The sequence below is a fragment of the Arvicanthis niloticus genome, chromosome 27 (assembly GCF_011762505.2).
Source record: "Arvicanthis niloticus isolate mArvNil1 chromosome 27, mArvNil1.pat.X, whole genome shotgun sequence".
NCBI lineage: Eukaryota > Metazoa > Chordata > Mammalia > Rodentia > Muridae > Arvicanthis > Arvicanthis niloticus.
The window spans coordinates 5,609,065-5,630,526 of record NC_133435.1 but is presented as its reverse complement, the minus strand read 5'-3'; the positions used below and the strand labels follow the sequence as shown (position 1 = coordinate 5,630,526).

The following is a 21,462-nucleotide window of genomic DNA, read 5'->3' as shown; positions in this document are numbered from 1 at the left end:
AGGATATCACTAATTTGACAAACACTAAACTGAACCAAAACCAAGTATTAATACTATACCTGAACCAAAATATATCCCAAAATAGATCAAACGAACTAGCTCAAACCAGCAGGATACTTGTATATTTTTTAAAGTCATAGAACAGAAAACTAGAATTTAAACGAATTTAACAACTCATCCTAAAACCAACCAAGGGGCCCCACTAGTTTGATCCAGTAGTTTTTATGAGATCCCAGCAGAAAGTAACAGGTTTGGATTATGCTGCTCCAAGGTCCTTCGGTGACAGTGACTGTCTGAGGGTCATCGTGGGCTCGGGCAGCCAAATACCTGCTGTATTTTCTTATGCTCATACTAGGGACCTTTTGAGGTAGATACGTTTTGTATGTATGGTGGTTTGTGGTATCTCTGCACTATAACTGCTAAGAACTAGTATGTTCTCTGCCCCAGTAAGAGTCCCCAAACAATGCCTGCAAATGTGTCCTAAAAAGAAGGGGCCAAGATCACCCATGCTGGGAGCCACTGCAAAGGGGAATACTCATCAACCTCCCACACTGCTTCCCAGGGTTTTCCAGTAGATGCTGGAAAGGGAAGCTATATCTTTATCAGCCCAGAAGGACCACCTAGTAGACAATTGAATGCAGTCTCTGTAAGTCAGCTGTTCAGAGCAAGTCACTCTGCTAAAGCAAGACAGCTTTTATGTTGAACAATGAATGGTACTAATGGGACCCAGAACTGATGGAACTACTAAGAATATTGGAAACCACCGGCAAATCTGCCCTTCACAACAACCTTACCTCTTAAAGATTAGAGATTCCAGAAACCTCTGATCACATTACACGCAGTGTTTATCTTTCACAGTCCGAAAGGATAACCCAACATGTAGAGTCTAACAGTGTTTCTAGTTCATTCTGTAGGGAGACACTGTTGGATCCAGGCTGCCTGCATACTCCACGGTGGCTTATTATATATTAGTGTGCTATTTTTGGAGAATGAGACATCTTAATTATAACTTTTTTTTCGAAGTTTGTGTGTATATAGTGTTGTATGCTCTTGAAATGAAATGTACACTTACTATGAGATTTTTCATTTTTTTATAATATAATGGTACCCTTTCGTTGGCAGTTTTCATTGGGAGGAAGACTCATTTGTACATCAGAGAATTGTTTGGAACAGTAGGTCTTGCCAAGATTATAATGCGGTAATTGCACTTAAAATCGAGCCGCGCCAAAGCATTGCAAAAATAATACTAACTTCACTGAGTATACACACGGACAGCTCATCAGCTTTTCCCAATGCTGTGAAAAACAACTGAGTTTGCTATTGTGTGTGTGTGTGTGTGTGTGTGTGTGTGTGTGTGTGTGTGTGAGGTGGGGGAGAGAAACCTGGGGAAAGAGTAGTCATGGCAGAAAACTAAACAGCAGATTCAGTTTCCAAACAGTCGATTTTAATGGTGATTCAGCATTAAAGGTACATACCCTCGGATTTTCTTTTCTTTTTTCTTTTCTTTTTTTTTTTTTTTTTTGAGTGTAAATTAGAAATCCAAGTTTTATATAACAATAAAGAAAAAAATTATTGGTTAAAATTCCCTCAGAGTCTGTTACTCATGAAGATGGCCATGAAGGCTAGGAGAAGGAAAAGTTCTCTAATCTCAGCTGCTGGCCATAGCCGCTGCTCAAAACCAGCAGTTTACCTATCTTACCAATAAAGAAAATTAGCACAGAGGTGCTCAGAAGGGCTATGTGGGGGTGCAGATCCTTGGTAGAGTGTTTGTTTAGCATGTGTGTGGCCTTTGGGGTTCAATCCTTGGAGTTGTATAACGGTCTGGAAAGATGCAAATGGTAATCTCCTCACCCCAGATAGAAGAGCCTTGATAACTTATACAGAAAGCGTTTCACCAAATATAGCTCAGGTGCCGCAAAGGCAGCCAGCTGCATCTCTGAAAAGTCCACTCCAAAGTGCGTGATGGTTGCAAGGGCTTCGTTTTTGGTGCTCCTTGCACACCTGTAGGCAGCTTCTCCAAAGGTTTCCTTCTCCAGAGTGATTGCTCACTCTTGCCCCCCCCCCGTGTGTGTGTGTGTGTGTGTGTGTACATGTGTGTGCACTCAAGAGGAAAGGCCTCATGCCACTGTGTGCCTCTTTGGCTTTGTAGCTTTCCTTGACTTCCTGAGCCTTACATGTTCACTTCTGCTCTCAGGAGAGGCCATTTAGTTTTGAGGATGAAGCTACACACTGAAAAGAGAAACGGAAGTGTTAGGACAGTCCATTGGAGCTGTAGTGTAAGCCAGAGTGAGACATAGGAGCATGCTGAAATTTACCAACAAACCATCACTACCATCCAGTCTACTAAGTAACGTGACACATTCCTTCTGGGAACTTTTATTTTCTTTTATTCTCTTTCCTTTTGGTAAAATACAGACTCCACAGGGAAATGCCAACTGGGCAGATAGTAAACAGCAACCCTAAAATTTAGAGCTAGGATTCTTCTTTCCTCAAGTGACTCATAGCTTGAACTTAGAAACATAATATAAACTCAAGATATATTAATTTCCACTTGCTAATACAGAAACTACAAACCATGAAGAACAATCATATTCCAGTCATATTCTATTCTGCTTTTAGGAGAACCTAAACTCTGAAGGTTCTTAATCTTATATTAGAAATCTGCCCTTCCTTTGAAATTGACCCAAATACCCTTATGCTTTGAGTTGGCCCCTAGTAGCTTTCTTGAAGCAAGCAACTTTAGAAAAATAATGATGATCCCCCCCCCCCCCCACCTCCCAACACTGACAGTCTCCAGTAGGACAGGCTAGCTTTTCCCTGCTGTATCTTTCTGGACATCACTCAGGTGTGGGGGAGAATAGGCTCTAGTCTTGGATCTTTTTGCCTCCTTCTAGGTAGCAAACCATTCATCCCCACTGTGTCTACTAGCCAGCTAGCAAGCATTCATTGTGTGCGGCAGGCAAATGTCTTGAGATGTGCCTGCACCATTGGGTTCCAGTATGGGAGAATTAAGTGCCTGGTGGCTTGATTCTGTTTTTAAAGTGTTCATAGGATTTGCATCTTGGTTGCAATTCCAGCAGCTCCTTACCATGGCTGGTGAGTCCTTTCTTCTTCTTCGGCCTAATCCTAGTGACAGTCTTGACATATTTAAAGTAGAATTTTGACCAAACATATTTTTATTTTCTGTTTTCTCTAGACTCCTGAAGGCAACACAGCTACTTATTTAACTGCTTTAGATAATAACTCCTCTTCAGAAGCTGTCCTTTAAATATCCTTTTTTGCTCAATTCTCTATTCAGAGTGATTCGTTGCACGGTTAACGGCTTGATAATACCTCACCATGTGAACACACGCTTTGCCAGCACGACTCTTCCTGTCAGACATGTAAGCTCTCACACTTCCTGCCTAATTTTTCCAGCATCCTTCCGGCTCATTAATATTAACACTCTCCAGTAGATATTAAATCCGTATCAGGGTTTCGACTGCAGCAATCACAGCTACAGAATCTTGGAGGGAAGCAAATGAATCATGGGAAGGGTGTGAATCATGAGAAAGGTTGGAAATCATTGATCCACGAGTTGAACTGAGCCTTCTTTGTGAGGGAATTTGGAATAGTGACAGTCACAGTGGTCATGGGAAAGCTACCATGGGGACAGCACAGCTCTGACTTACAACAGAGATTTCAAGAGATTTCATTTGAAATTGGGTTCTTTTTCTCTGGTCTCACACATTGTTTCCAGAGGTTAGCCACTTACAGAAAAAAAAAAAAAAATCTCCCTCACTTGGAAGTAAAGAATGCGTTATCTTAAAATGTACCACACGTTCCATTGGGCTAGAGTTTCTTCTGTGTCTGACATACTGAACGTTGTTCCATTCCTATATGCAAGCCCTTCACGGAGTTCAGATGTGGGGTGAGCTAGCATAAGACACTTAAATCACAGTCTAGGATGGTATCAATACAGTTTTATTGTCTCTTCCATATTAATGAAGCTGCTGGCTAAAGAACTACAGCTCTGTACTAATTGCCTTTCCCCAGAGCTGGGTGCTTCAGCTCTAATTCTCTGTAGAACCCTGGTGGCATAATGTATGCAAAGCTCTCATGTTACTTTAACCACTTAGGCACTACTTTGGTGGCATGGAAAGCATCAAGCTGTGTCTGTATGAGCAGAACAAAGCAGGATATTGAGCAATTTCCCAAATTTTATCAATACAGTGAGTGAATGCAGTTGATGTTCCTAGTTACAACAGATGTTTGAGTTCTTGAGTTGTATTCAAACAAAACGTTTCTTGAAATAACCACTGGCTTAACAGATTTTTTTTCATTGCAGGGACATTCTAAGTATTGAGCAAAGCATAAACTATGTAAATCTGTGAGCTGTGAAGGAATTATATGTGCTATAAAATAATGTGTAATTTTCCAAATACGTTATACACACAGGCACATCCAACACATGATTGTTTTATCAATGAGATAATGATTTGTTTTATCTTGTCATCATTTTGGTCTTTACTTGATCTATTAGGTAAATTTCACATTATTGTAAATGTACATTGACATAGACTTAAATGTGGTATGTGAGTGTCTGTTTGTGTTTGCAAGTGTGTGTGTAAATGCGTGTATATTCATGAATGTGTGTTTGTGTTTTTGAGTGTGTGTTTGTATGTGTGTGTTTGTGAGTATGTGTGTTTGTGAGTTTGTGTGTGTTTGTATGTATATGAGTATAAATTTGTGAACATGTGTGTTTTTTTTCTTGTTTATTTAAGTCTCCTTTAAATACTTAGACATTCTACCATGCAAGTAATGTCTGAACCACTGTCTTTAATCTAATCTGGATATTCTCTTTTTAATTAATTAATTAATTAATTAAAATTATCATTGAAAGGAAGATTGAGGCTTTTCAACCCTGTTGCTGTTCTGATCCATAGGTTTCATTTGTACTAACAAATGATCTCTGAGACTGTCATACGGAAAATTCTATTTATTGAGGATAAAGGGGAAAAAATGGTTGTTTACTGTGTACCTAGGAAAAATGGCTCCATTCACAAGAAGCTGACAGTTTAATTAGAGAAAGGAAACTAACTCGTCTGAAATAATTATCAAAGTGTGTGTGTGTGTGTGTGTGTGTGTGTGTGTGTGTGTGGTGCAGGCTGTCAGAGCCAAGGATAATAAGGTGTTAATTTTCTGGGTTAGGCAGTGAATCTCAAAGGACTTCAGGAAGGTAGAGATCAACATGGACTGAGGTCATCCAGGAAGACTTTCCAAACAAACCACTGGTTTTTATAAGTCCCTCTATTCTCCAAGCATTCAAAGGCTAGCAAGGAGTGGATCAGACATGGGACTGAAAGGATGAGTAGGAGGCTATCCGGCCAAGGAGAGAAGGTAAAGTCCTACAAAATACAGGCATGGGTGGGGAGGGCTCACAGAAAGAGCCATGGCTAGGGGAATCTGTGCACCGCTTCTCTTCTGCTGAAGCTCCCAGCACACATTTCCATTTCTGAAAATCTCTGCTGCCTTGTGTATATTCTGAAAAAAATGTTAATATCTAGTTCAGAGGTTACAGAATCGGGGTTGCGGGGATAGTATTTGGTATTTGGGAAGATGATCAAGCAAGCAGACATGATAGATGGTACTTCTTTTTCTTGCAAGATAAAGCATACAAGGGAGAGCATAGGCCCCTATACAAGCTCAAGAATGTGTGGTATGTGAAGAGCGGTCCTCATGTCCTGTAAGGTGTTTAGGGAAAAGATGACCAAGCTCAAAATGTTGTCTGTTATCTGTAGTGTTATTTCTCTTCAGGTTTTGAAAAACAAAAAACAAACAAACAAACAAAAAACCCCAAAACACCTCAAGTGACTCCACTTGAAAGCCACTTCTTTCTGCTTCGAAATATAATGTTTTAAAGTGAATAGTGTTCATTGTGCCTTCTAAATTCCATGTAAGCTTCTTCACAACCAAAATTTCCTGCTATGGAAATTATGGACCAAACCTTTCTGGTTTAGAGACTCAAAAACATTCCCCTTTATTTATCAGGAAGAAAGAATGTGCAAGAGAAATGTTTATTTTAAAGATGATAGGACTTCAGGGTTTAAAATCATAGCTATTACCATTGAGGTCTAGTGTGTGGTTTTTTTTTTTTTTTTTTTTTTTTTTTTTTTTTTTTTTTTTTTTTTTTTTTTGCCATCTCTCTGATTTCATTTTTAAGATAACATAACCTCTCACATCTTTTATTCTGTCAAGCCAGCAGCTAGAGAAGGATCCAGCAGCTGTTGTGGGGATTTGGGAAACAAGATTATTCTTACTATACTGACACTTCTTTCATCCAGAGTTATGCTAAGTGTCTAATAAAGGAATTACACCGTGCAAAATATGCCAATGACTCTGAAGTTTTTGACAGAAATAAACCCGGTCCTACTAAGGCAAGAGAGTTTTGTCTCTGTCAGGAACTCAAAAGCACCCTTTAGATGTGGTAACTCCTGTCATTTCTGCTGGTGCCCTAGCACCACAGCAGAGGTGGGGCACTCAACCCACTTTCCCAATCCTACAGAAAAGAGTGTTCATGACTGGCATAAGCGGGTAGGGTGTCTGAGGTAGGAGAGTGTGAACCAGTTGTGCACCTGACATTGTGGTCTCTGAAGCACATTTGCAGCCTGCAGCATGGCCGTGACAGATAACAAGGCAGGTTGTTTGGTTGACGAATACTAGAAAAGACTTGAATGGTTTCGGGGCAAGCTGGGCTTTGTGAAAAGTCTTTTTGAATTTATATGCATCCCTGGTTAAAAACAACATGATGAAGAAAGCTCTTGTTCTCCTTAGAACCCAGAAATTTAGAAGAAATTAAACAAGGAATAGGGGATCACCTGAACCAACTTCCTTTGCTTTGCAAACAGGAAGTTAGGCTAAGGAAATCAACCTCTGACTCAGGTCACACAGAAGTTTACAAAGAGAGTAGAGTGAGTCTACAACCCAGACATCCTTATGTTGTTAGTCAGAAGGCCAGATGGAAGAAGGGAGTCCTTGTAGGTCAAAGGACAACAGACTTGCTGTAAAAAGAACAAGACTGTAAATATGTTAAAAATTGTGTGCATGTGACCAGGCCAATCCAGGTCTACTCTGAAAGTCACTGAACAACAATAGACAATGTATAAACAAAAAAATATGTATGTCTGTGTCACAATAAAACTTTATTTACAAACCCATTGATGGGTAATGTTTGTGATAATGTTCCCTCCAGAACTAATGGAGAAAATGAGCGCAGACATCTTGGGAAACTTTATAAGCTAAATTCCAAATTTTATCTGTCATAGAGAATGCCGATTTTTGTAGCTCTGGAGGGTGCTGTTAGATAAATTGCTCTGACTCAGGCAAAAATGACTCTTTTTATAGCTTTCCTAAGAAAAGGTTGTTCGGGAGGATTTTCAAATATTGAAGAGTCATTCTTCAAGATTGTCCTCCTGTTACTCTTATTCTAGTTACATATGGAATAGTTGTGTTTTCCATACATCTCTGGGACATGGAGACTCACTACCAAGACAGACTGCAACCACTGTTGTAGTTAACTGAGCTATGACTTTAAAATCACAATACTGACCACTGTTTTCAAAAACGACTTGACAGCTTTGTGGCTGACCAGCAGTTAAAAAATGGAAACAGAGAAAAAGATGTTCTAAATGTATATTACTGTGTAAAAATATTCATAGATCATAAAGGTTTTAGGTTGCTTTTTTTTAAGTTTTCAGACATAGATGTGCAGGTGTGTGTGTGTGTGTGTGTGTGTGTGTGTGTGTGTGTGTTACAGAGACAGAGGAAAAAAGAGACAGAAAAGAAGAGATAACTTTGAGAGGCAAGCCAGAGGGCATGCTCACATGAACAGCAGTAGCTGCCCTATAATGAAGACCTCCCTGTTCCTTACAGCTGCCTGCTAGGACAGGTTTGGTACCCAAAAGGATGCAGGAGTTAGAACAGTTTCACTAAGGCAAATCTGCAGCACAGTGTCCTGTTTCTCCAGATGTGCCATTTAAAACGATGGCATTTAAAACAAATGGCCATGTAGGAACTATATAGGTTTGCTGGTCTTAACCCAGGAACAAGCCTAAAACAGAGGAAAGAAAGATGGCAGAGAGCGAAGACAGTGCTGACTGAGTCAAGTGGTGGGCAGAGGCCCGAGATTAAGCTTTGCATGCCCACCCAGGGTCACTGCAAGATGATGGCTCTGTCCCCGATTCTCTCGCTCATCACTATGCTCTGCTATCCTCACTTCAGTCTTTTGCAACTATGAGATACCACATGACAGGTAAGGAGACCTCGGGATCAGTCTGGAAGAAAATAACTTAGTTCTTGTCTGTCTCCTGCTTGAGTTCTCCTATGTTCAGTAGTTACTATAGATGGGGAAAGCCTGTAAGCATTAACTTTCTTCCATGTCAGCATTGATATGTTGAAGACTCTTTATCTCTCTGTGAAGATTTCTGCAGAGCATTTGAGTGAAAACTTATTAAATAATTTCCATAACTAGGAATTAACCGTGGCAAAGCTCACCGGCTTACCATCCTGCTAGTCTCCGGATCAAATCCAGTGTAATAGACTCGCTTAGTACTAAGGCGTGCATGCACATGCTGCTTTTCCTTCTGTTCATCTTACAGATTTGTTTAAGTGTTTTCACTGAGTAGATGGCAGCAATCATTTATCTTAAGAAGCAGATAATGAAAACTTAGTACATATCCTGCACTAGACACCTGGTTCTGTGTTTAGTTCTGTTAATACTTAGAGTTTCAACTTCAAATAGGAAGGCCTGTTCCTCCTTCTCAATTCCCAGGTGTTATTCTGAAGGGCACAAAACACAAACAACTTGTTGATCTGCTCTGTAATCCTGCTGTTCCAATAGCATGAGCCAGCACTATGGCTCCCTTTTCCACAGATGCAGGCCCTCCCTTGATTTCTGACCAGCTTCTCCAGCACAGGAGACAGCCCTTCCTCAGGACCACAGGCCATTAAGAAGCTGCCCCACACAAGGCTCTTTACCCTCCTGGAATTTCTGTAGTACTTTTAGTTTATGCCAAAAAATCCCTCACTTAATTATATGTTATCTTGAGTCTCTCTCAAGTGGTTTAGTGCATAGTGTTAATCTACACAGCCTTCTGAAGAGAAGGCTCATGGGTCAGGGCAAGTAAGTGATGTGATATTTTAGAGAGGACCATGAGCTACCACAGGCAAGGATGTGCTAAAGTCAAACTCTGGTCTTTAGACCCACATACACAATGGCTGGGTCATTGCCCATCAAGCAGGGTCACAGTATTCCACTTTATTAGTTCCCATTAGGAAGTATGGTTGTCCAGTGTCATGAGACATCTTTAGTCTCAGGCTACCACTTCATCTGTCTGCAAGTCAGCTACAAGTATTCATTGCAGCCACTAGCACTCTTGGGAAGCATTGAGTCAGGTTGGTAGTCAAGTGATTTGAGTGCTCAAAAAATGAGAACCTAAGATATACGTGCTACAGCATTGGTGGGTTATGTCTCATGGAGGGAGGGAATGAACTGTGGATGGTACTTCCTAAAGTGTTTGCTGTCCCAGAGAAGATGCTGACATTATTGTCCTGACACTTTCTGTGCTCTCATGAGCAATCAGCTTTGTTCTCAAGTGTCACAGTTTTTACTTCGTAGGTTTGAAATGGAGTTGACTAGTTCCTGGTCTGGTGTGTTTCTGTGGATGTGTCCATGGGACTGTGCCTGTGCAGTATGCATATGAATACAGGAGTGTATGTGGAGACCACAGGTCATTGTTGGGTCTCTATTCCTCAGTTGCCCTCCACTTCAGTTTTTGAGACAGATTCTCACTAACATGGAACTATTTCTGCTGGATCATCTGGCCAACAAACTTAGAAATCAGCCTGTTTCTGATTCACCAGATGTGGGGTTACAGGCATGCCATAGTGCCTAAACTTTAATGTGGGCGCTGGTATCTAAACTCAGACCCTCATGCTTACATAGCAAACACTTAGCAGCTGAGCCATCTCCCTAGGCCCTCTCAGTTGACTTTCTTTTGTAAAATATCTGCTCTTGCATTTATGGCCATCTCAAATCTATCCCTCCAAAGGTGTTACGATACTTTTGATCGTTGCCTTTTCCTGACTTCTACAGAAAGTACCACTCAATGCTGAGTGATGGATCACCCCTGCAGCTCTAGTGGAAAGTCCTCAATGACATAAGTGCTGCAAACGATTATCTATTTCATACTCCAGAAATCAACAATTTACAATCAACCACGTTCCAGTCTTATTAAATAAAGCTAGGAACTGAGAGATGAAGAAGAAAGAGTCCCTTTCCTTTGGGACTATATATATATATATATACATATATATATATATATATATATATATATATATGTATATATATATATATATATATGTATATGCTGTTTGAAACAAATACAATAAGTGGTTTGCATGCTGTCATGGGGACAGACAGTAGGGTACTAAAGGCAAAAGAAAAAGTACATTTGGCCTGGTAGGTAAGATTTTTAATGCAAAGAGATATATCATAGTTTAAGTCCTTGTATTTATCTTGTTTGGCTTATATATTACCTTACATAACAGCTGAGGTCATTAAAACATTGGTTAATTTTTCAACTCTGTCTACTGAATCATTGAGTCTGCATGCCCTGTCTGAGTTTGGAATGACACATAGTTCTCCATTTCCCAACTTACAAGGGAACACAGTTTTGTGCTCAGCTAGCTCATGTGACCATGAGAACATTGACTGACAATGCAGAGAGAATGTGGTAACCCATGACAAAGCCCTGTAAGCAGGACGTAAGGCTTTCACAGAAAGCCTCACAGAACTGAGAGAGGCAGGCTATAGGTTTCCTATCAGCCAAAAGGGAACCAACACAACATGATATGGGCTATCCTTGAAAATCAGGAAGGTGCAGATGCCCTATATACTAACCTAGAACCCACTTGGCATCTCTGCCTATCATTTGCCCATCCCCTGTTTCCATCGCTGCATGAGGCTATGAAGTTCACATACAACCTCCTTTTCCTGTGTTTCATTGCTTGCTTTTCAAAAATTGAAAATAAATATGCAAAGTATTAAAAAATGAGGCCAGTGACATGGCTCAGGAGATAAAGGCACTTCCCACCCAGCCTAATGGCCTCGGTTTAACTCTATGGACCTCATGGTAGAAGCAAGAATCCTATGGCTTGTCCTCTGGCATCCACATGCATGTCCCCAACCCACCCCACACATGAAAAAGTAAGCAGAATGTAAACATATTTTAAAGATAAAATAATAGTGCAGTTCCTTAAAAGATCATTGAATAAAGTCCAGCATTTAAATTGAGAAGCTTTGGAAATACATACATATATGTGTATATGAGAAGAAAAATAAATTTGTAAACAGATAATAATAAATTTTAGTATTTTATTATAAACCTGAAAGGTTTGCATAGCTATTGAAGTTATAACCATTTCCTATTGAAGTTGAGACGGTTGCCTGTCCATAGTATCTCCATTCTGAGTAGCCTAGGATTCACCTTCTAAAAATGAAACTAGGAATATTCATATTTGGGGAGTTTTTCATTAAACAGTCCACATTCCATTTAAAACTCTATTTTTTTAAAAAAAAAAATCTATTTCAATCTTCAGGTTATTCTGTTGGGGATAATAATTCTGAAAATGTGCTAACCGCTGATAAAAATAACACTGGCATCCTCCATACGATGCTTCTCTATTTAGGAAAAGATTTCTCTGGTTCTAGGACCTCAAAATTCTGCAAATAAACTTCTGTTTCTTGTAACTACACCCACCTTCCTGCCTTTGATACCCATCTGTGATTTTGCAAAGCAGAATATTAAGTGAAAGTAGATACCAAGCAACTGGCTTTCTCTGCAGCCAGGAGAGTCTCCAGTGGCTTCAAAACACAAATAAGTACCTGTAAATAATTGAGAACTTCTGATTGAAGGCTGTGTTGTTGTTGTTGTTGTTGTTGTTGTTTCTGGTCCTGAAAAGAAGTACTCATTTTTATGTCTATTCTTAGTTGCTTTGAAGATGTTCATAGGTTAGTTGAGTTAGTCAGTCTTCATGTCTGTAGTTAGGGAACTTACAGGCTAGCCCAAGAAAGACCAGCTCACAGCAGGAATGCATTACAGACAGTGGGGGGGAGGGGACAGCAAGGGCCCCTCAGAGACCCTGAGTGTGGAGGACCTCTCAGAGGGGAGCTGGACTAGTCTGCAGAATCCAAGCAAGGTTAAACAGAAAACAGCGGTTTGCCTCTGCTATACATGTAGGACAGGGGTTTGATGGATTCTCAGGTGTATCCATTGTGAACTGTCCCCTTTTGCCATCCATGATTTCTTGGTGCTTTGGATTGAGACAAATTTCTCTCCTCTCCTGACTTATCTGAGAAATCCTGGCACTAGCTAGATTTGAGATGTTTTTGTTCAGACATTCTTAAGCTATTTAGTAAGAAGTAAAGTCTTTGTTGCATTTTTTTTTTTCCTGCCTAGAAACAGCTTTTCCTTTTCTGCTGCATTCAAACCCTGAGCTGACTAAAAAGGTCTTTATTTCTATAGCTTGCCCCATGACGCTCCACCTTTGGAGGTTTGAGAATAAAGAACTTTTATTTTTCAACAGAAGTCCCTGTATTTTCAGAAAATAATTAATACATTTAAAAACTATCAAAGACAACTTTACAAGCAAATACGTGAACATAGTTATATAAAAGAGCCTGGCTCCTGGGGTGCCCATATCAGCCGACTTCCAAATTGCTTGTGAATGGCTAGACCGGGCCCCCACACCACACCCCCACCCCCAGCCAGCCAGCAGCTGCTTCACCTCAATGGAATTCATGGTCACACTGTTAAGACTTGATGAACACGTGAGGGTCCAGGAGCCAGGACCTTTATGAGAATTAGGCTTGTCTGGTCTGGTCTGGTTTGGTCGGGTCTGGTTGGTTCAGATGACTAAGCAAGCCCTTGAAAGCCTCGCTTAGTGTGAGGGTTTTTTTTTTTTGTTTTGTTTTGTTTTGTTTTGTTTTTTTGTTTGTTTTGTTTTGTTCTTTTTCTTCTAAATGGTCATGATTGTCCACAAAGCTGAAATATCCTATGCGGGGCAGGAGTGATAGTGGCCGACCCCTTTCTCACTGAACACTCTGTTAACTAGAATAGGAAGGCATCCGGAGGAGGAAGTCAGCAGTACAGGGCTGTTCTGGGAATAGCAGTGGAAGCGAGGGAAGTGAAATGGTTTTTCATGTTCTTCTGCCCCAGCAGTAAGAGAAGCTATCTGATCCCAGCAAAGGAGAAAAGCAACGTACATTAAAGGCATGCTAGCAGGTGTAGGCAGGAAAACAAGAATTCACCTGAGGATGATGGAGTGCCTCAAAGAAGCTGATGCCAGTGGGAAGAGCCAGGCCAAAGGGGACCAAGAAGAGGCTTTCCAGAAGCCTGTTGGAGATAGATTCCATGAGACTGTCTCTCCTAGTAGCCTGGACAAGAAAATCATCATCATCCTCATTATTATTATTATTAATTATGTATTATTAATAATAATGAGGATGATGATGATAAGAACAATAATAAGAACAATAACAATTTGAGAACTGAGTTTTTAAAGAACTAACTTAGTGAAGAAGGAAGATGATTTTAACAATGCACTCTATGCCTGCTTAAAACTAATGCTAAACACAGCCAAGCCTGTTTCTCACTTAAGGCAAGATAACGTGGACAGTCCTGCTGTTATTGCCACGTTACCAAGAGACAAGTGGAATATTCAAAGAATGAAATGTATGTCAAAGGCCACACATTACGGAGGAGTCTGTGAATATTTTGGGGTGCATAATGATTTGTCGAGTTTATCCTGTGTCAGACCCATCAATTAAATTTTCTCCGGGCTTCCCAAATGAATGGCATAAAAGATAATCTCACTAGTTTCGTGCAATTGAAAAAAAATTACTTTATTTTTTAAATTATGCATATGTGTGTCTGAGTAGTACCCTCAGAGACCAGAGGTGTGGGACCCCCGGAGCTGGAGGTGCAGGCAGTTGTGAAAGGAGTGCCGGACTCAGACCTGGGTCCTGTGAAAGAGCAGGCCATGCTCTTGACTGCTGAGCAGTCTTCTCAGCCTCATCTAACGCACTCTTAATGCTTGTTTTCTGCCGATTTTACCTGATCTTTATTGAGAGGGTTTAGGAAAGTGAGGTCCACATTTGCGCTGTAGCGCACGCCGTCCAGTACTGCAAATGCATTTGATGATAAGGAAAAAGAAGGATGGTAAATGTCAGTTCTGAAGACAGCAAGATTTAGTTGATTTTAACCAATGTGCTCAATTAGGAATTGGCATTGCCTGGAGAGGATCATATTTTTAATACATGAGATTGGTAATAGATTCAGTTTTAATTCTCCCTCAGTGAAGCTTTTTAATATTCCTTGAAACTAAATGGAAAAATTTCCAAATTGCTGCTTGGCAGTTCGGCGTGTGGGGAGAAAATCTCTTCCCTCTCAAGCAACTTTTCCAGGGAACAGATTAGTGTTAATTAGGGGATGTTTTACTGGTGGAATATTTTTCTTACCATTAATGTCACTGTCCTTCATCCTAAGGGCGGTGTTATTGACACTGATTGCTTTCATAGGCAGACAGACCGCTTCACAGGATTCTAGTCATCTAGCACCCTGAGACCCACTGCCTTTTTACTTAAAAGCCTAAAACTGTCAAGCCTCACTTTGCTTGAGATCCTACCTGTTAAAACAGTAATTAACCCCAAGCCTTTTCTTAAGTCCCACTCAAATCCATATTCCATTTAAAAAAAAATAGTTCTTAAAAACTTTTCTCATGGTAAATATGTCCCAAAGTGAGCCCAAGCCTCAAGCTGCCCAGTGAGTAAGACAGCAAAGGACACTCGGATAGGAAGCACTTGAAACATGAACTATATTTTATGACTGGTGAAGACTAATAAGTATTCACTAAATATATTATTGACAGAATGAATGACAGTGGGCACTTCTGTCACGTGAGGTGGTTTCAGGCCACACTTTCTTGACAACCAGCTTAGTTTTTGTCTTATTGGTCATGGATTTAAAATCATGACTGCCTTCAGGGAGAATGCTCATGTATACTCTGTACCTGTGTCAGTTCTATTGCAAACAAAGCTTAACTCCCAAATTATCACCATGTGACAGATGACCTTACCTCACCTGATTCCTGAGGCCACAGTAAAGCCATCTGCTGAGGCTGCTACCATAGGAGATCGTGAGTGAGACTGGAAGATTGGCTCCATGCTTACTTAGGTGTCCAGTGGCAAGGGTCCTCAGGAGATGACTGACCCACTGACAGTAAGCAACCCAGGGATGATCCCTGTCCTTTATGCCCAAGTGTCCCTCCTGGCAATCCATTACTTCTGTTCCTGAACATTTCGGGGAAAGGTGGTGAGTTTTTGCTGTTTGAAAGGAGAGGCATCAAAGAATTTGTGGACATTGAAAATCACTAGAATGTGTAAATATTGAAATTTGTCCAAGGCATTTACATAAAATGGCTCGGTGTTTCACAGTGTTGAGTTTGTCAATGAGAAGTGCTTTTAAACAAAGTACTTTTCCTGGAAATTAACAAAATGTCTTCCAATATGCATGATGCCATTTGAAAATGAAACATAACCAAAACATGTAGGATCTTGAGAAAGAAAAAAAGAAAAAGAAAGAAAAAAAGAATTGCTAGTTTCATAGAATGACTTGGTTCTGTTTTTCACTTTTCTTTTTGCTCCCTGAACTATGGTCAACAAACATAAATTTAAAACAATTGGCTGCATCATCTCTGTACTGTTATAGGTTCTATGCTGAGTGCAAAAGTGAGCAACGGTTTAAAAAAAAAATGTCAGCTTCTATCCCAAAGAAGCAGGCAGTGCTAGAAGGTGAGCACTCGTAACAGCACTGTGCATGAGACTCATGTCTGAGCTTTGTGGCAGCGTGACAGGGCCATGTTATGCAAGAAAAAGGAGAGAGATACCCAGTAAAGGAGGAGGCTAGGAAGACATCTTGGTGGGGGTGGGGCACTGTTTGAAGACAGCTTGGAAGAGGGCTGTCCATCAAATCGCTGGCACTTGGAAGTGACACAGTAGAGCTTGAAAGTGTAGTTTCCCATAGGGACCATAGTGAAGCTGGAGGAGGGCTGGACTTCAAGAATGGACTCACTAGAGTGTCTCCAATAGTGTAATGCACAGGCCGGGCAGTTGTTACTAGAGCTTTAGTCCATGAGAAATGAACAGACTAATACTTAGGTAAACAGATTAATACTTAGGAATTAACCGATGTATAGCATTATAATAACAACAGATTGCTTTCTTCTTACTGTCTCCAAGCCATTGTGTCACCTCAGTAGATTTATGGGTGAAGGTGCATTCATTTCTTCCTCACGGATAAAAAAACCCAGACCTATACAGCTGAAACAACTACCCCACTAAGGAGTGGGACATGAAAAGAATTAAACCAAGGGGGGAAACTCTATTAAGAGATCAAAGAATTTATGTTCGTGCTTCTTACTCTTTTATTGCTGTCTGGAAACCAAGCTACCACTTGAGAGAAGGTCTCTGGGGAAATCCACTTCGGTCGCATCTAAAGCAGTTGTGCTTAGGAAAGACTTTGGAAGACAATGCTATTGTTGCATTAAAAAGAGGGGAATATCTGGGCAAGTCTGCCCCTAACAGCCTAATATGATATGTGTAGAGTAAAGGGATATAACTCATACAGACACGTACTTAAGTAAAGAACGCTTTTTCACCCTGCTCAGAGAAACGCACAACCACAATGAGAAAAAAATAGGAAATACACAGAAAGTTCCCCATGATGTCACACTAACCATGGATAGGGGACTTATTATGTGCATGCAGATGTTTCCTGATTGGGTTGGTGACGTTTCCATGAGTGATAAAAGTAAGCCGTATACAATCAGTAGAGTAGTAATTAATCCGTAGCCTCTAAAGTTTTTATTTTTATATTTGTGTGTCTCTCCAAGTGGGGATATACACACATGAGTGCAATGCCCACAGAGGCCAGACGATGGTGTCAGGTCCCGTAGAGCTGGAGTTAGCCGTACATGTGAACTGTCAGACCTGGGCACTGGAAAAGATCCTCCTCAAGGGCCTCAAGGACCACATTTAACCTCCCGTAGCTCATGTTTAATCTTCATCTCTAAAGAAGCCATGATGGTATTGCTATGACAACATTTCTTTTTTATAAACCTTGTTTTCTGTTTGCAAAAATGATGTAAACTTCTCAGTGTAAACTATTCAAAATAAGACGTGAGCTGGGGATTTAGTATAGAGGTGGAACACTTGCCTAGCATACAGAAAGCCCTGGGCACAATCTGTGCTATTGCACACAAATAAGTAAAATACAGTTTTATTCCCAACATACACAGCTTCAGTATACTTTCACCACAGACCATAAATTGGACAAACATGAAAAATAAAATTAACTTCTTATGCTTACAAGCTATTTTTATTAAGTGTATAATTTTCTGTAAAATGGGAGGTACAGGTCAAAGTATCACTACTATATACAAAACATCGAACAAAAGATCATTTAAATGAATTGAAACACAATTCTTTGGAATTTGATCTTGTCATTGCATATGTTTTACATAAGTAAACTAACAAACCGTGCATACTTTGTTACATTGCCTCGCATAGACCTACATAGGATTAACTTTGGGATAGACAGGACTTGCTCTGCTTTTAAAGTACTCTTCCTCAGCAAGCACCTGTTGGGATCACCAGGCCACCAGGATGTCCACCGGAGTGGTGGATTGAAAGCTTGGAACAGCTGAGAAATGATACCTCATTATCCTTGCCCTTCATGCTAAGACCAAAGACTTGTCAGCCTGGTTCATCTGCCATTTTCTTACCCACAGGCTTTCTCTACCCAGTGCCCCCCACCCAACCTGGTCACTGTGGCAATCAGAGAGAACATTTCCAACCTAGGGTAAGGCATCCTGGGCTTCCAGGAAGCTAGGGAGCAGAGGGAGGTTTCAGCAGGAGGGCTTACAGTAAATTTGAGGATGACCATGTGTTTGAACTCCTTTTCATAACTGTATTTCATGCATGTTGAAGAAACACACAGCTCCCTCAAGGAGAAGGCCCATTCCCCGAGAAGGGACCTGTGAATGAGGTCCACTCTGCAGTCCACCACATGTTCGTTTGACCTGGGGGCTATGGGACGTTATCAGCTGAACACTTTGCCTTGGAAACACACTTCACTGTGAAATTGTCTGGTTTTAAGAATGTCACTCAGTTCTATCGGAAACAACAGGAAAACCCCCATGTGAGTCCAAGTAAAAGTCTGATAATGAGAAGCATAAAGTGGGAAGAGAAAGGGTAGAGCATGAGAATGTCATACAAGAACAGAGAAGCAGCCAGTGGGGATGAGAAGCACATGAAGAACAGTTCTGTGAGCTGTAGTCACCCGGCTGCTGAGGTGATCCAGCCCTGGTGAATTGACCTTCTGGTTGCATCTGCAAACATGGCAAACCTTTAGTTTTTCTCCATTAACTATGAATATTTCCGAGACTGGGAACCTTTAGTAGAAAAAGCAGGACCATAAAACGCTAAAATGAGTAGATAGTTGGACAGAATCATCACTCATGTCTTCTAAGTGCTAAAGAGGAAGCTGAGATCTCAACAGTGATTCTGATTTGTGATTGAAGACGACTCCTGTACAGCTCCTTAAGTAGTTCATAGTCATCCAGGCTTGATGGCACACACCTTTAATCCCGGCACTACAGAGACAAGTAGATCTCTGAGTTCAAGGCCAGCCTGGTCTACAGAGTGAGTTCCTAGACAGCCAGGTCTACTGAGAGAAACCCTGTGTCAGGAAAATAACAACAAAGCAGCTATTCATGGGTTATCTGTATAGCTGAAGCAATATTATTGGCTGTCTCCAGAGGGATAATGCTGAAGGCGTGAGATCTCTAACTTCAGTGCAGCCTGGTCCTCTCAGTGTTACACTGTTTCCAGAATGACAGAGGACACAAAACATACGGGTCAGACCGAAGAACTGTAAAAATGGGGATTTGTCCATGAAGCCATCTTAGAGGCAGAAGGAAAGGTCAGAGTTGTCTCTGAGTCTTGATGGGCATATTACCAGACAATGAAAGCAGGTGGGAACTCATGTCATTCCTGAGAGCTCACAACCAAGTCAGTTAACTAACTGCCTTAAGTCTAAATAATCTGAAACTACAAGCTCTCCCGAACCTCTTTAGTTTATTCCATCCCTTTCCAGAGCTGGCATTGTGAGCAACATTGTGATAAATTATTATTTCTCACTGTGAACACCTGCTTTAAAGAAAGTCACTGCATTTGCCAGGGATTAAAAATCCCTACACAGATTCTGCATGGAAGGGTGGTGCATCTCCTCAATATTCATGAAACCCCTGCTATCTAAGGCCCCGTGTATTGACTGAGTCCACAGATACTCAGAAAGTGCCACTTATGAAGAAGGCACTATGACCTGACCCAACACTGTGGCCCAAGACACCAAGAATAGGAATGTTTTGTCATACAAGACCAACAGGACAGAGGGAAGGGCTTTCCTTTCACTTTTTATCTAAGGGAATTTGAAATTAGTTTTTGATAATAAACAGCTCAGAATGCAATGGATCAACATGATCCTTATAGTCTTACTGACGTGACCGGATATTAACAAAATCACAATATTCCTCAACAGTGTAGTTCAATCTCCTGAATGCCAGGAAGCTGGTCTTATTTCTATTTTGCATTGAAGACAAGGTCTGCAAGTTCAGCTCTTAGCATTCACAAAAGGCTGTATCAGACAACTGCAAGCTGTAGTGAAGAGATTCATACATCTGTAGGTGTGAGGGAGGGTAGAGGAGTAACAGAATGAAGTTGTTCCTGCTGAGGGAAGAAGGGTGATGCTTTTCTCTGTGGGCTGTTGGGAGCCTAGAGCTTCTGCTGGCTCTCAGGCTGGCTCTGCAGTAAGTTCTGTTAAACGCTGTGAAGGGGAAAGAGTGGCCGGGGGATAGTGGTGAAGACCTAAGGCTGTCGCCCGAATTGCTTCTGTGATCAGAGAGAGAGAGAGAGAGAGAGAGAGAGAGAGAGAGAGAGAGAGAGAGAGAGAGAGAGAGAGAGATATCATTGAAGGATCCTCTGCTTGCTTTCTCCCCTTTCCCTCTTCATTCAGCTTGAGCCCCTGAGCCGTGGGGATGCTGCCCACATTGAACATGGACCTTCCCTCCTTCGTTAAACCTCTCTGGAACCCTCCTCACAGATACTCCCAGAGCTGAACCTCCTGGGTGATTCTAAATCCATCCAGATTGACAATGAAAAGCACCTATCGGGTATGGTCATCGCACCATCCACAGCAGAATTTATTAATCTCATTTGAGTGAGGGATGGGAAGAGAGCCGAGAGGCACAGAAGCTGCTGCTACCAGAATTGTTCCGACTCCAGTGCAGTGCTGTAAGTGCCACCACCTACAGTTTCCCTTGAGAAAATGAAGGAAGCCTGGCTAACTTCTGGGGAAATCAGGAGATCCCCCTGCAAGCAGGAGTGGCAGGGCCCCTGAAGGATGCTGTGTGTTTGGTGGACAGTAGAGTAATACCTCTTGTGATATTTCAGTTTATCTTCATATTCACCTTGGATGACACCATGAACATTAAGAGTTCTCAGTAGAAATCTGTTAAGCATGCACTATGTGGAGGATGTTGTTTGTATTGCTTCAAATCTCTTCAACAAACTTTAAATCTTCAGTATCTAGTTCCATTAGACCCTGAGCCAGATGGCTCCATGGGGGCCCTGGGAGCAGCCTGTGGGCCATCTCCACTATGTATAAACCCAAGGAAAGAATAGCCTCTTAGGAGTTGCACAGACCCATAATTTGGAGGCAGTGAAGTTCTGACCACCATTCAGTGTCCCCAGACATTGGATTGCCAGAGTAAGCAAGTATGACAGAGGATTCCCAGCTGGATTTCAAGTTCAGACAAGAAATTAGTAAGTAATATTTTAGTACAATTATACCCCAAATATTGCATGATATATACTTATGGCTGATAATAATTATTTATTTGAAATTTAATTGGGTCCTTACATACTATGTGGCCACCCAACCCAGGCAAGGATTGGAGGAAAAAATGGTGAGATGTGAGTTATTTGGTATATATAAATATTCTTCTGTTTAAGGCATTAAGGTCATTTAACTTTCATCCAATAGAAGGGAATGTATCCTCTGTGTGATCTACCCTCATGTGATGTGTTCCAACTCAAACTAAGGCAGGAGAAGTTACATCACAAAAAAATCCTAAGGGAAACTGTTTTATTTTAATGTCTTAAATATTCATTCAAAAAATTCTAACCTTAAAATACTAGTCTCAATGAACCCACATAAGTCACTCATTTTACAATTTGATAAAACTGCATGCATGCCACAATCCCTAGGGATACACATGGGTGTACTAGAAACTGGATTGTGAAGT

General features: G+C 41.0%; 1 protein-coding gene across 2 annotated transcripts in view; it reads left to right on the top strand.

Moving 5' to 3' along the window:
• Maml2 (mastermind like transcriptional coactivator 2) overlaps window positions 1-21,462 on the top strand; it is a 322,888-nt gene that overhangs the window by 95,149 nt on the left and 206,277 nt on the right. The window contains exon 1 of one of the 2 annotated variants that reach the window (XM_076926072.1): window positions 5,218-5,379. The exons of the other annotated variant lie outside the window; for it this stretch is intronic. Within the exon in view, the coding sequence (XP_076782187.1) occupies window positions 5,347-5,379 (33 nt within the window). The 5' untranslated portion in view covers window positions 5,218-5,346. Of the gene's footprint in view, window positions 1-5,217; window positions 5,380-21,462 lie in introns of those variants that run through there. 2 annotated transcript variants of the gene reach the window in all.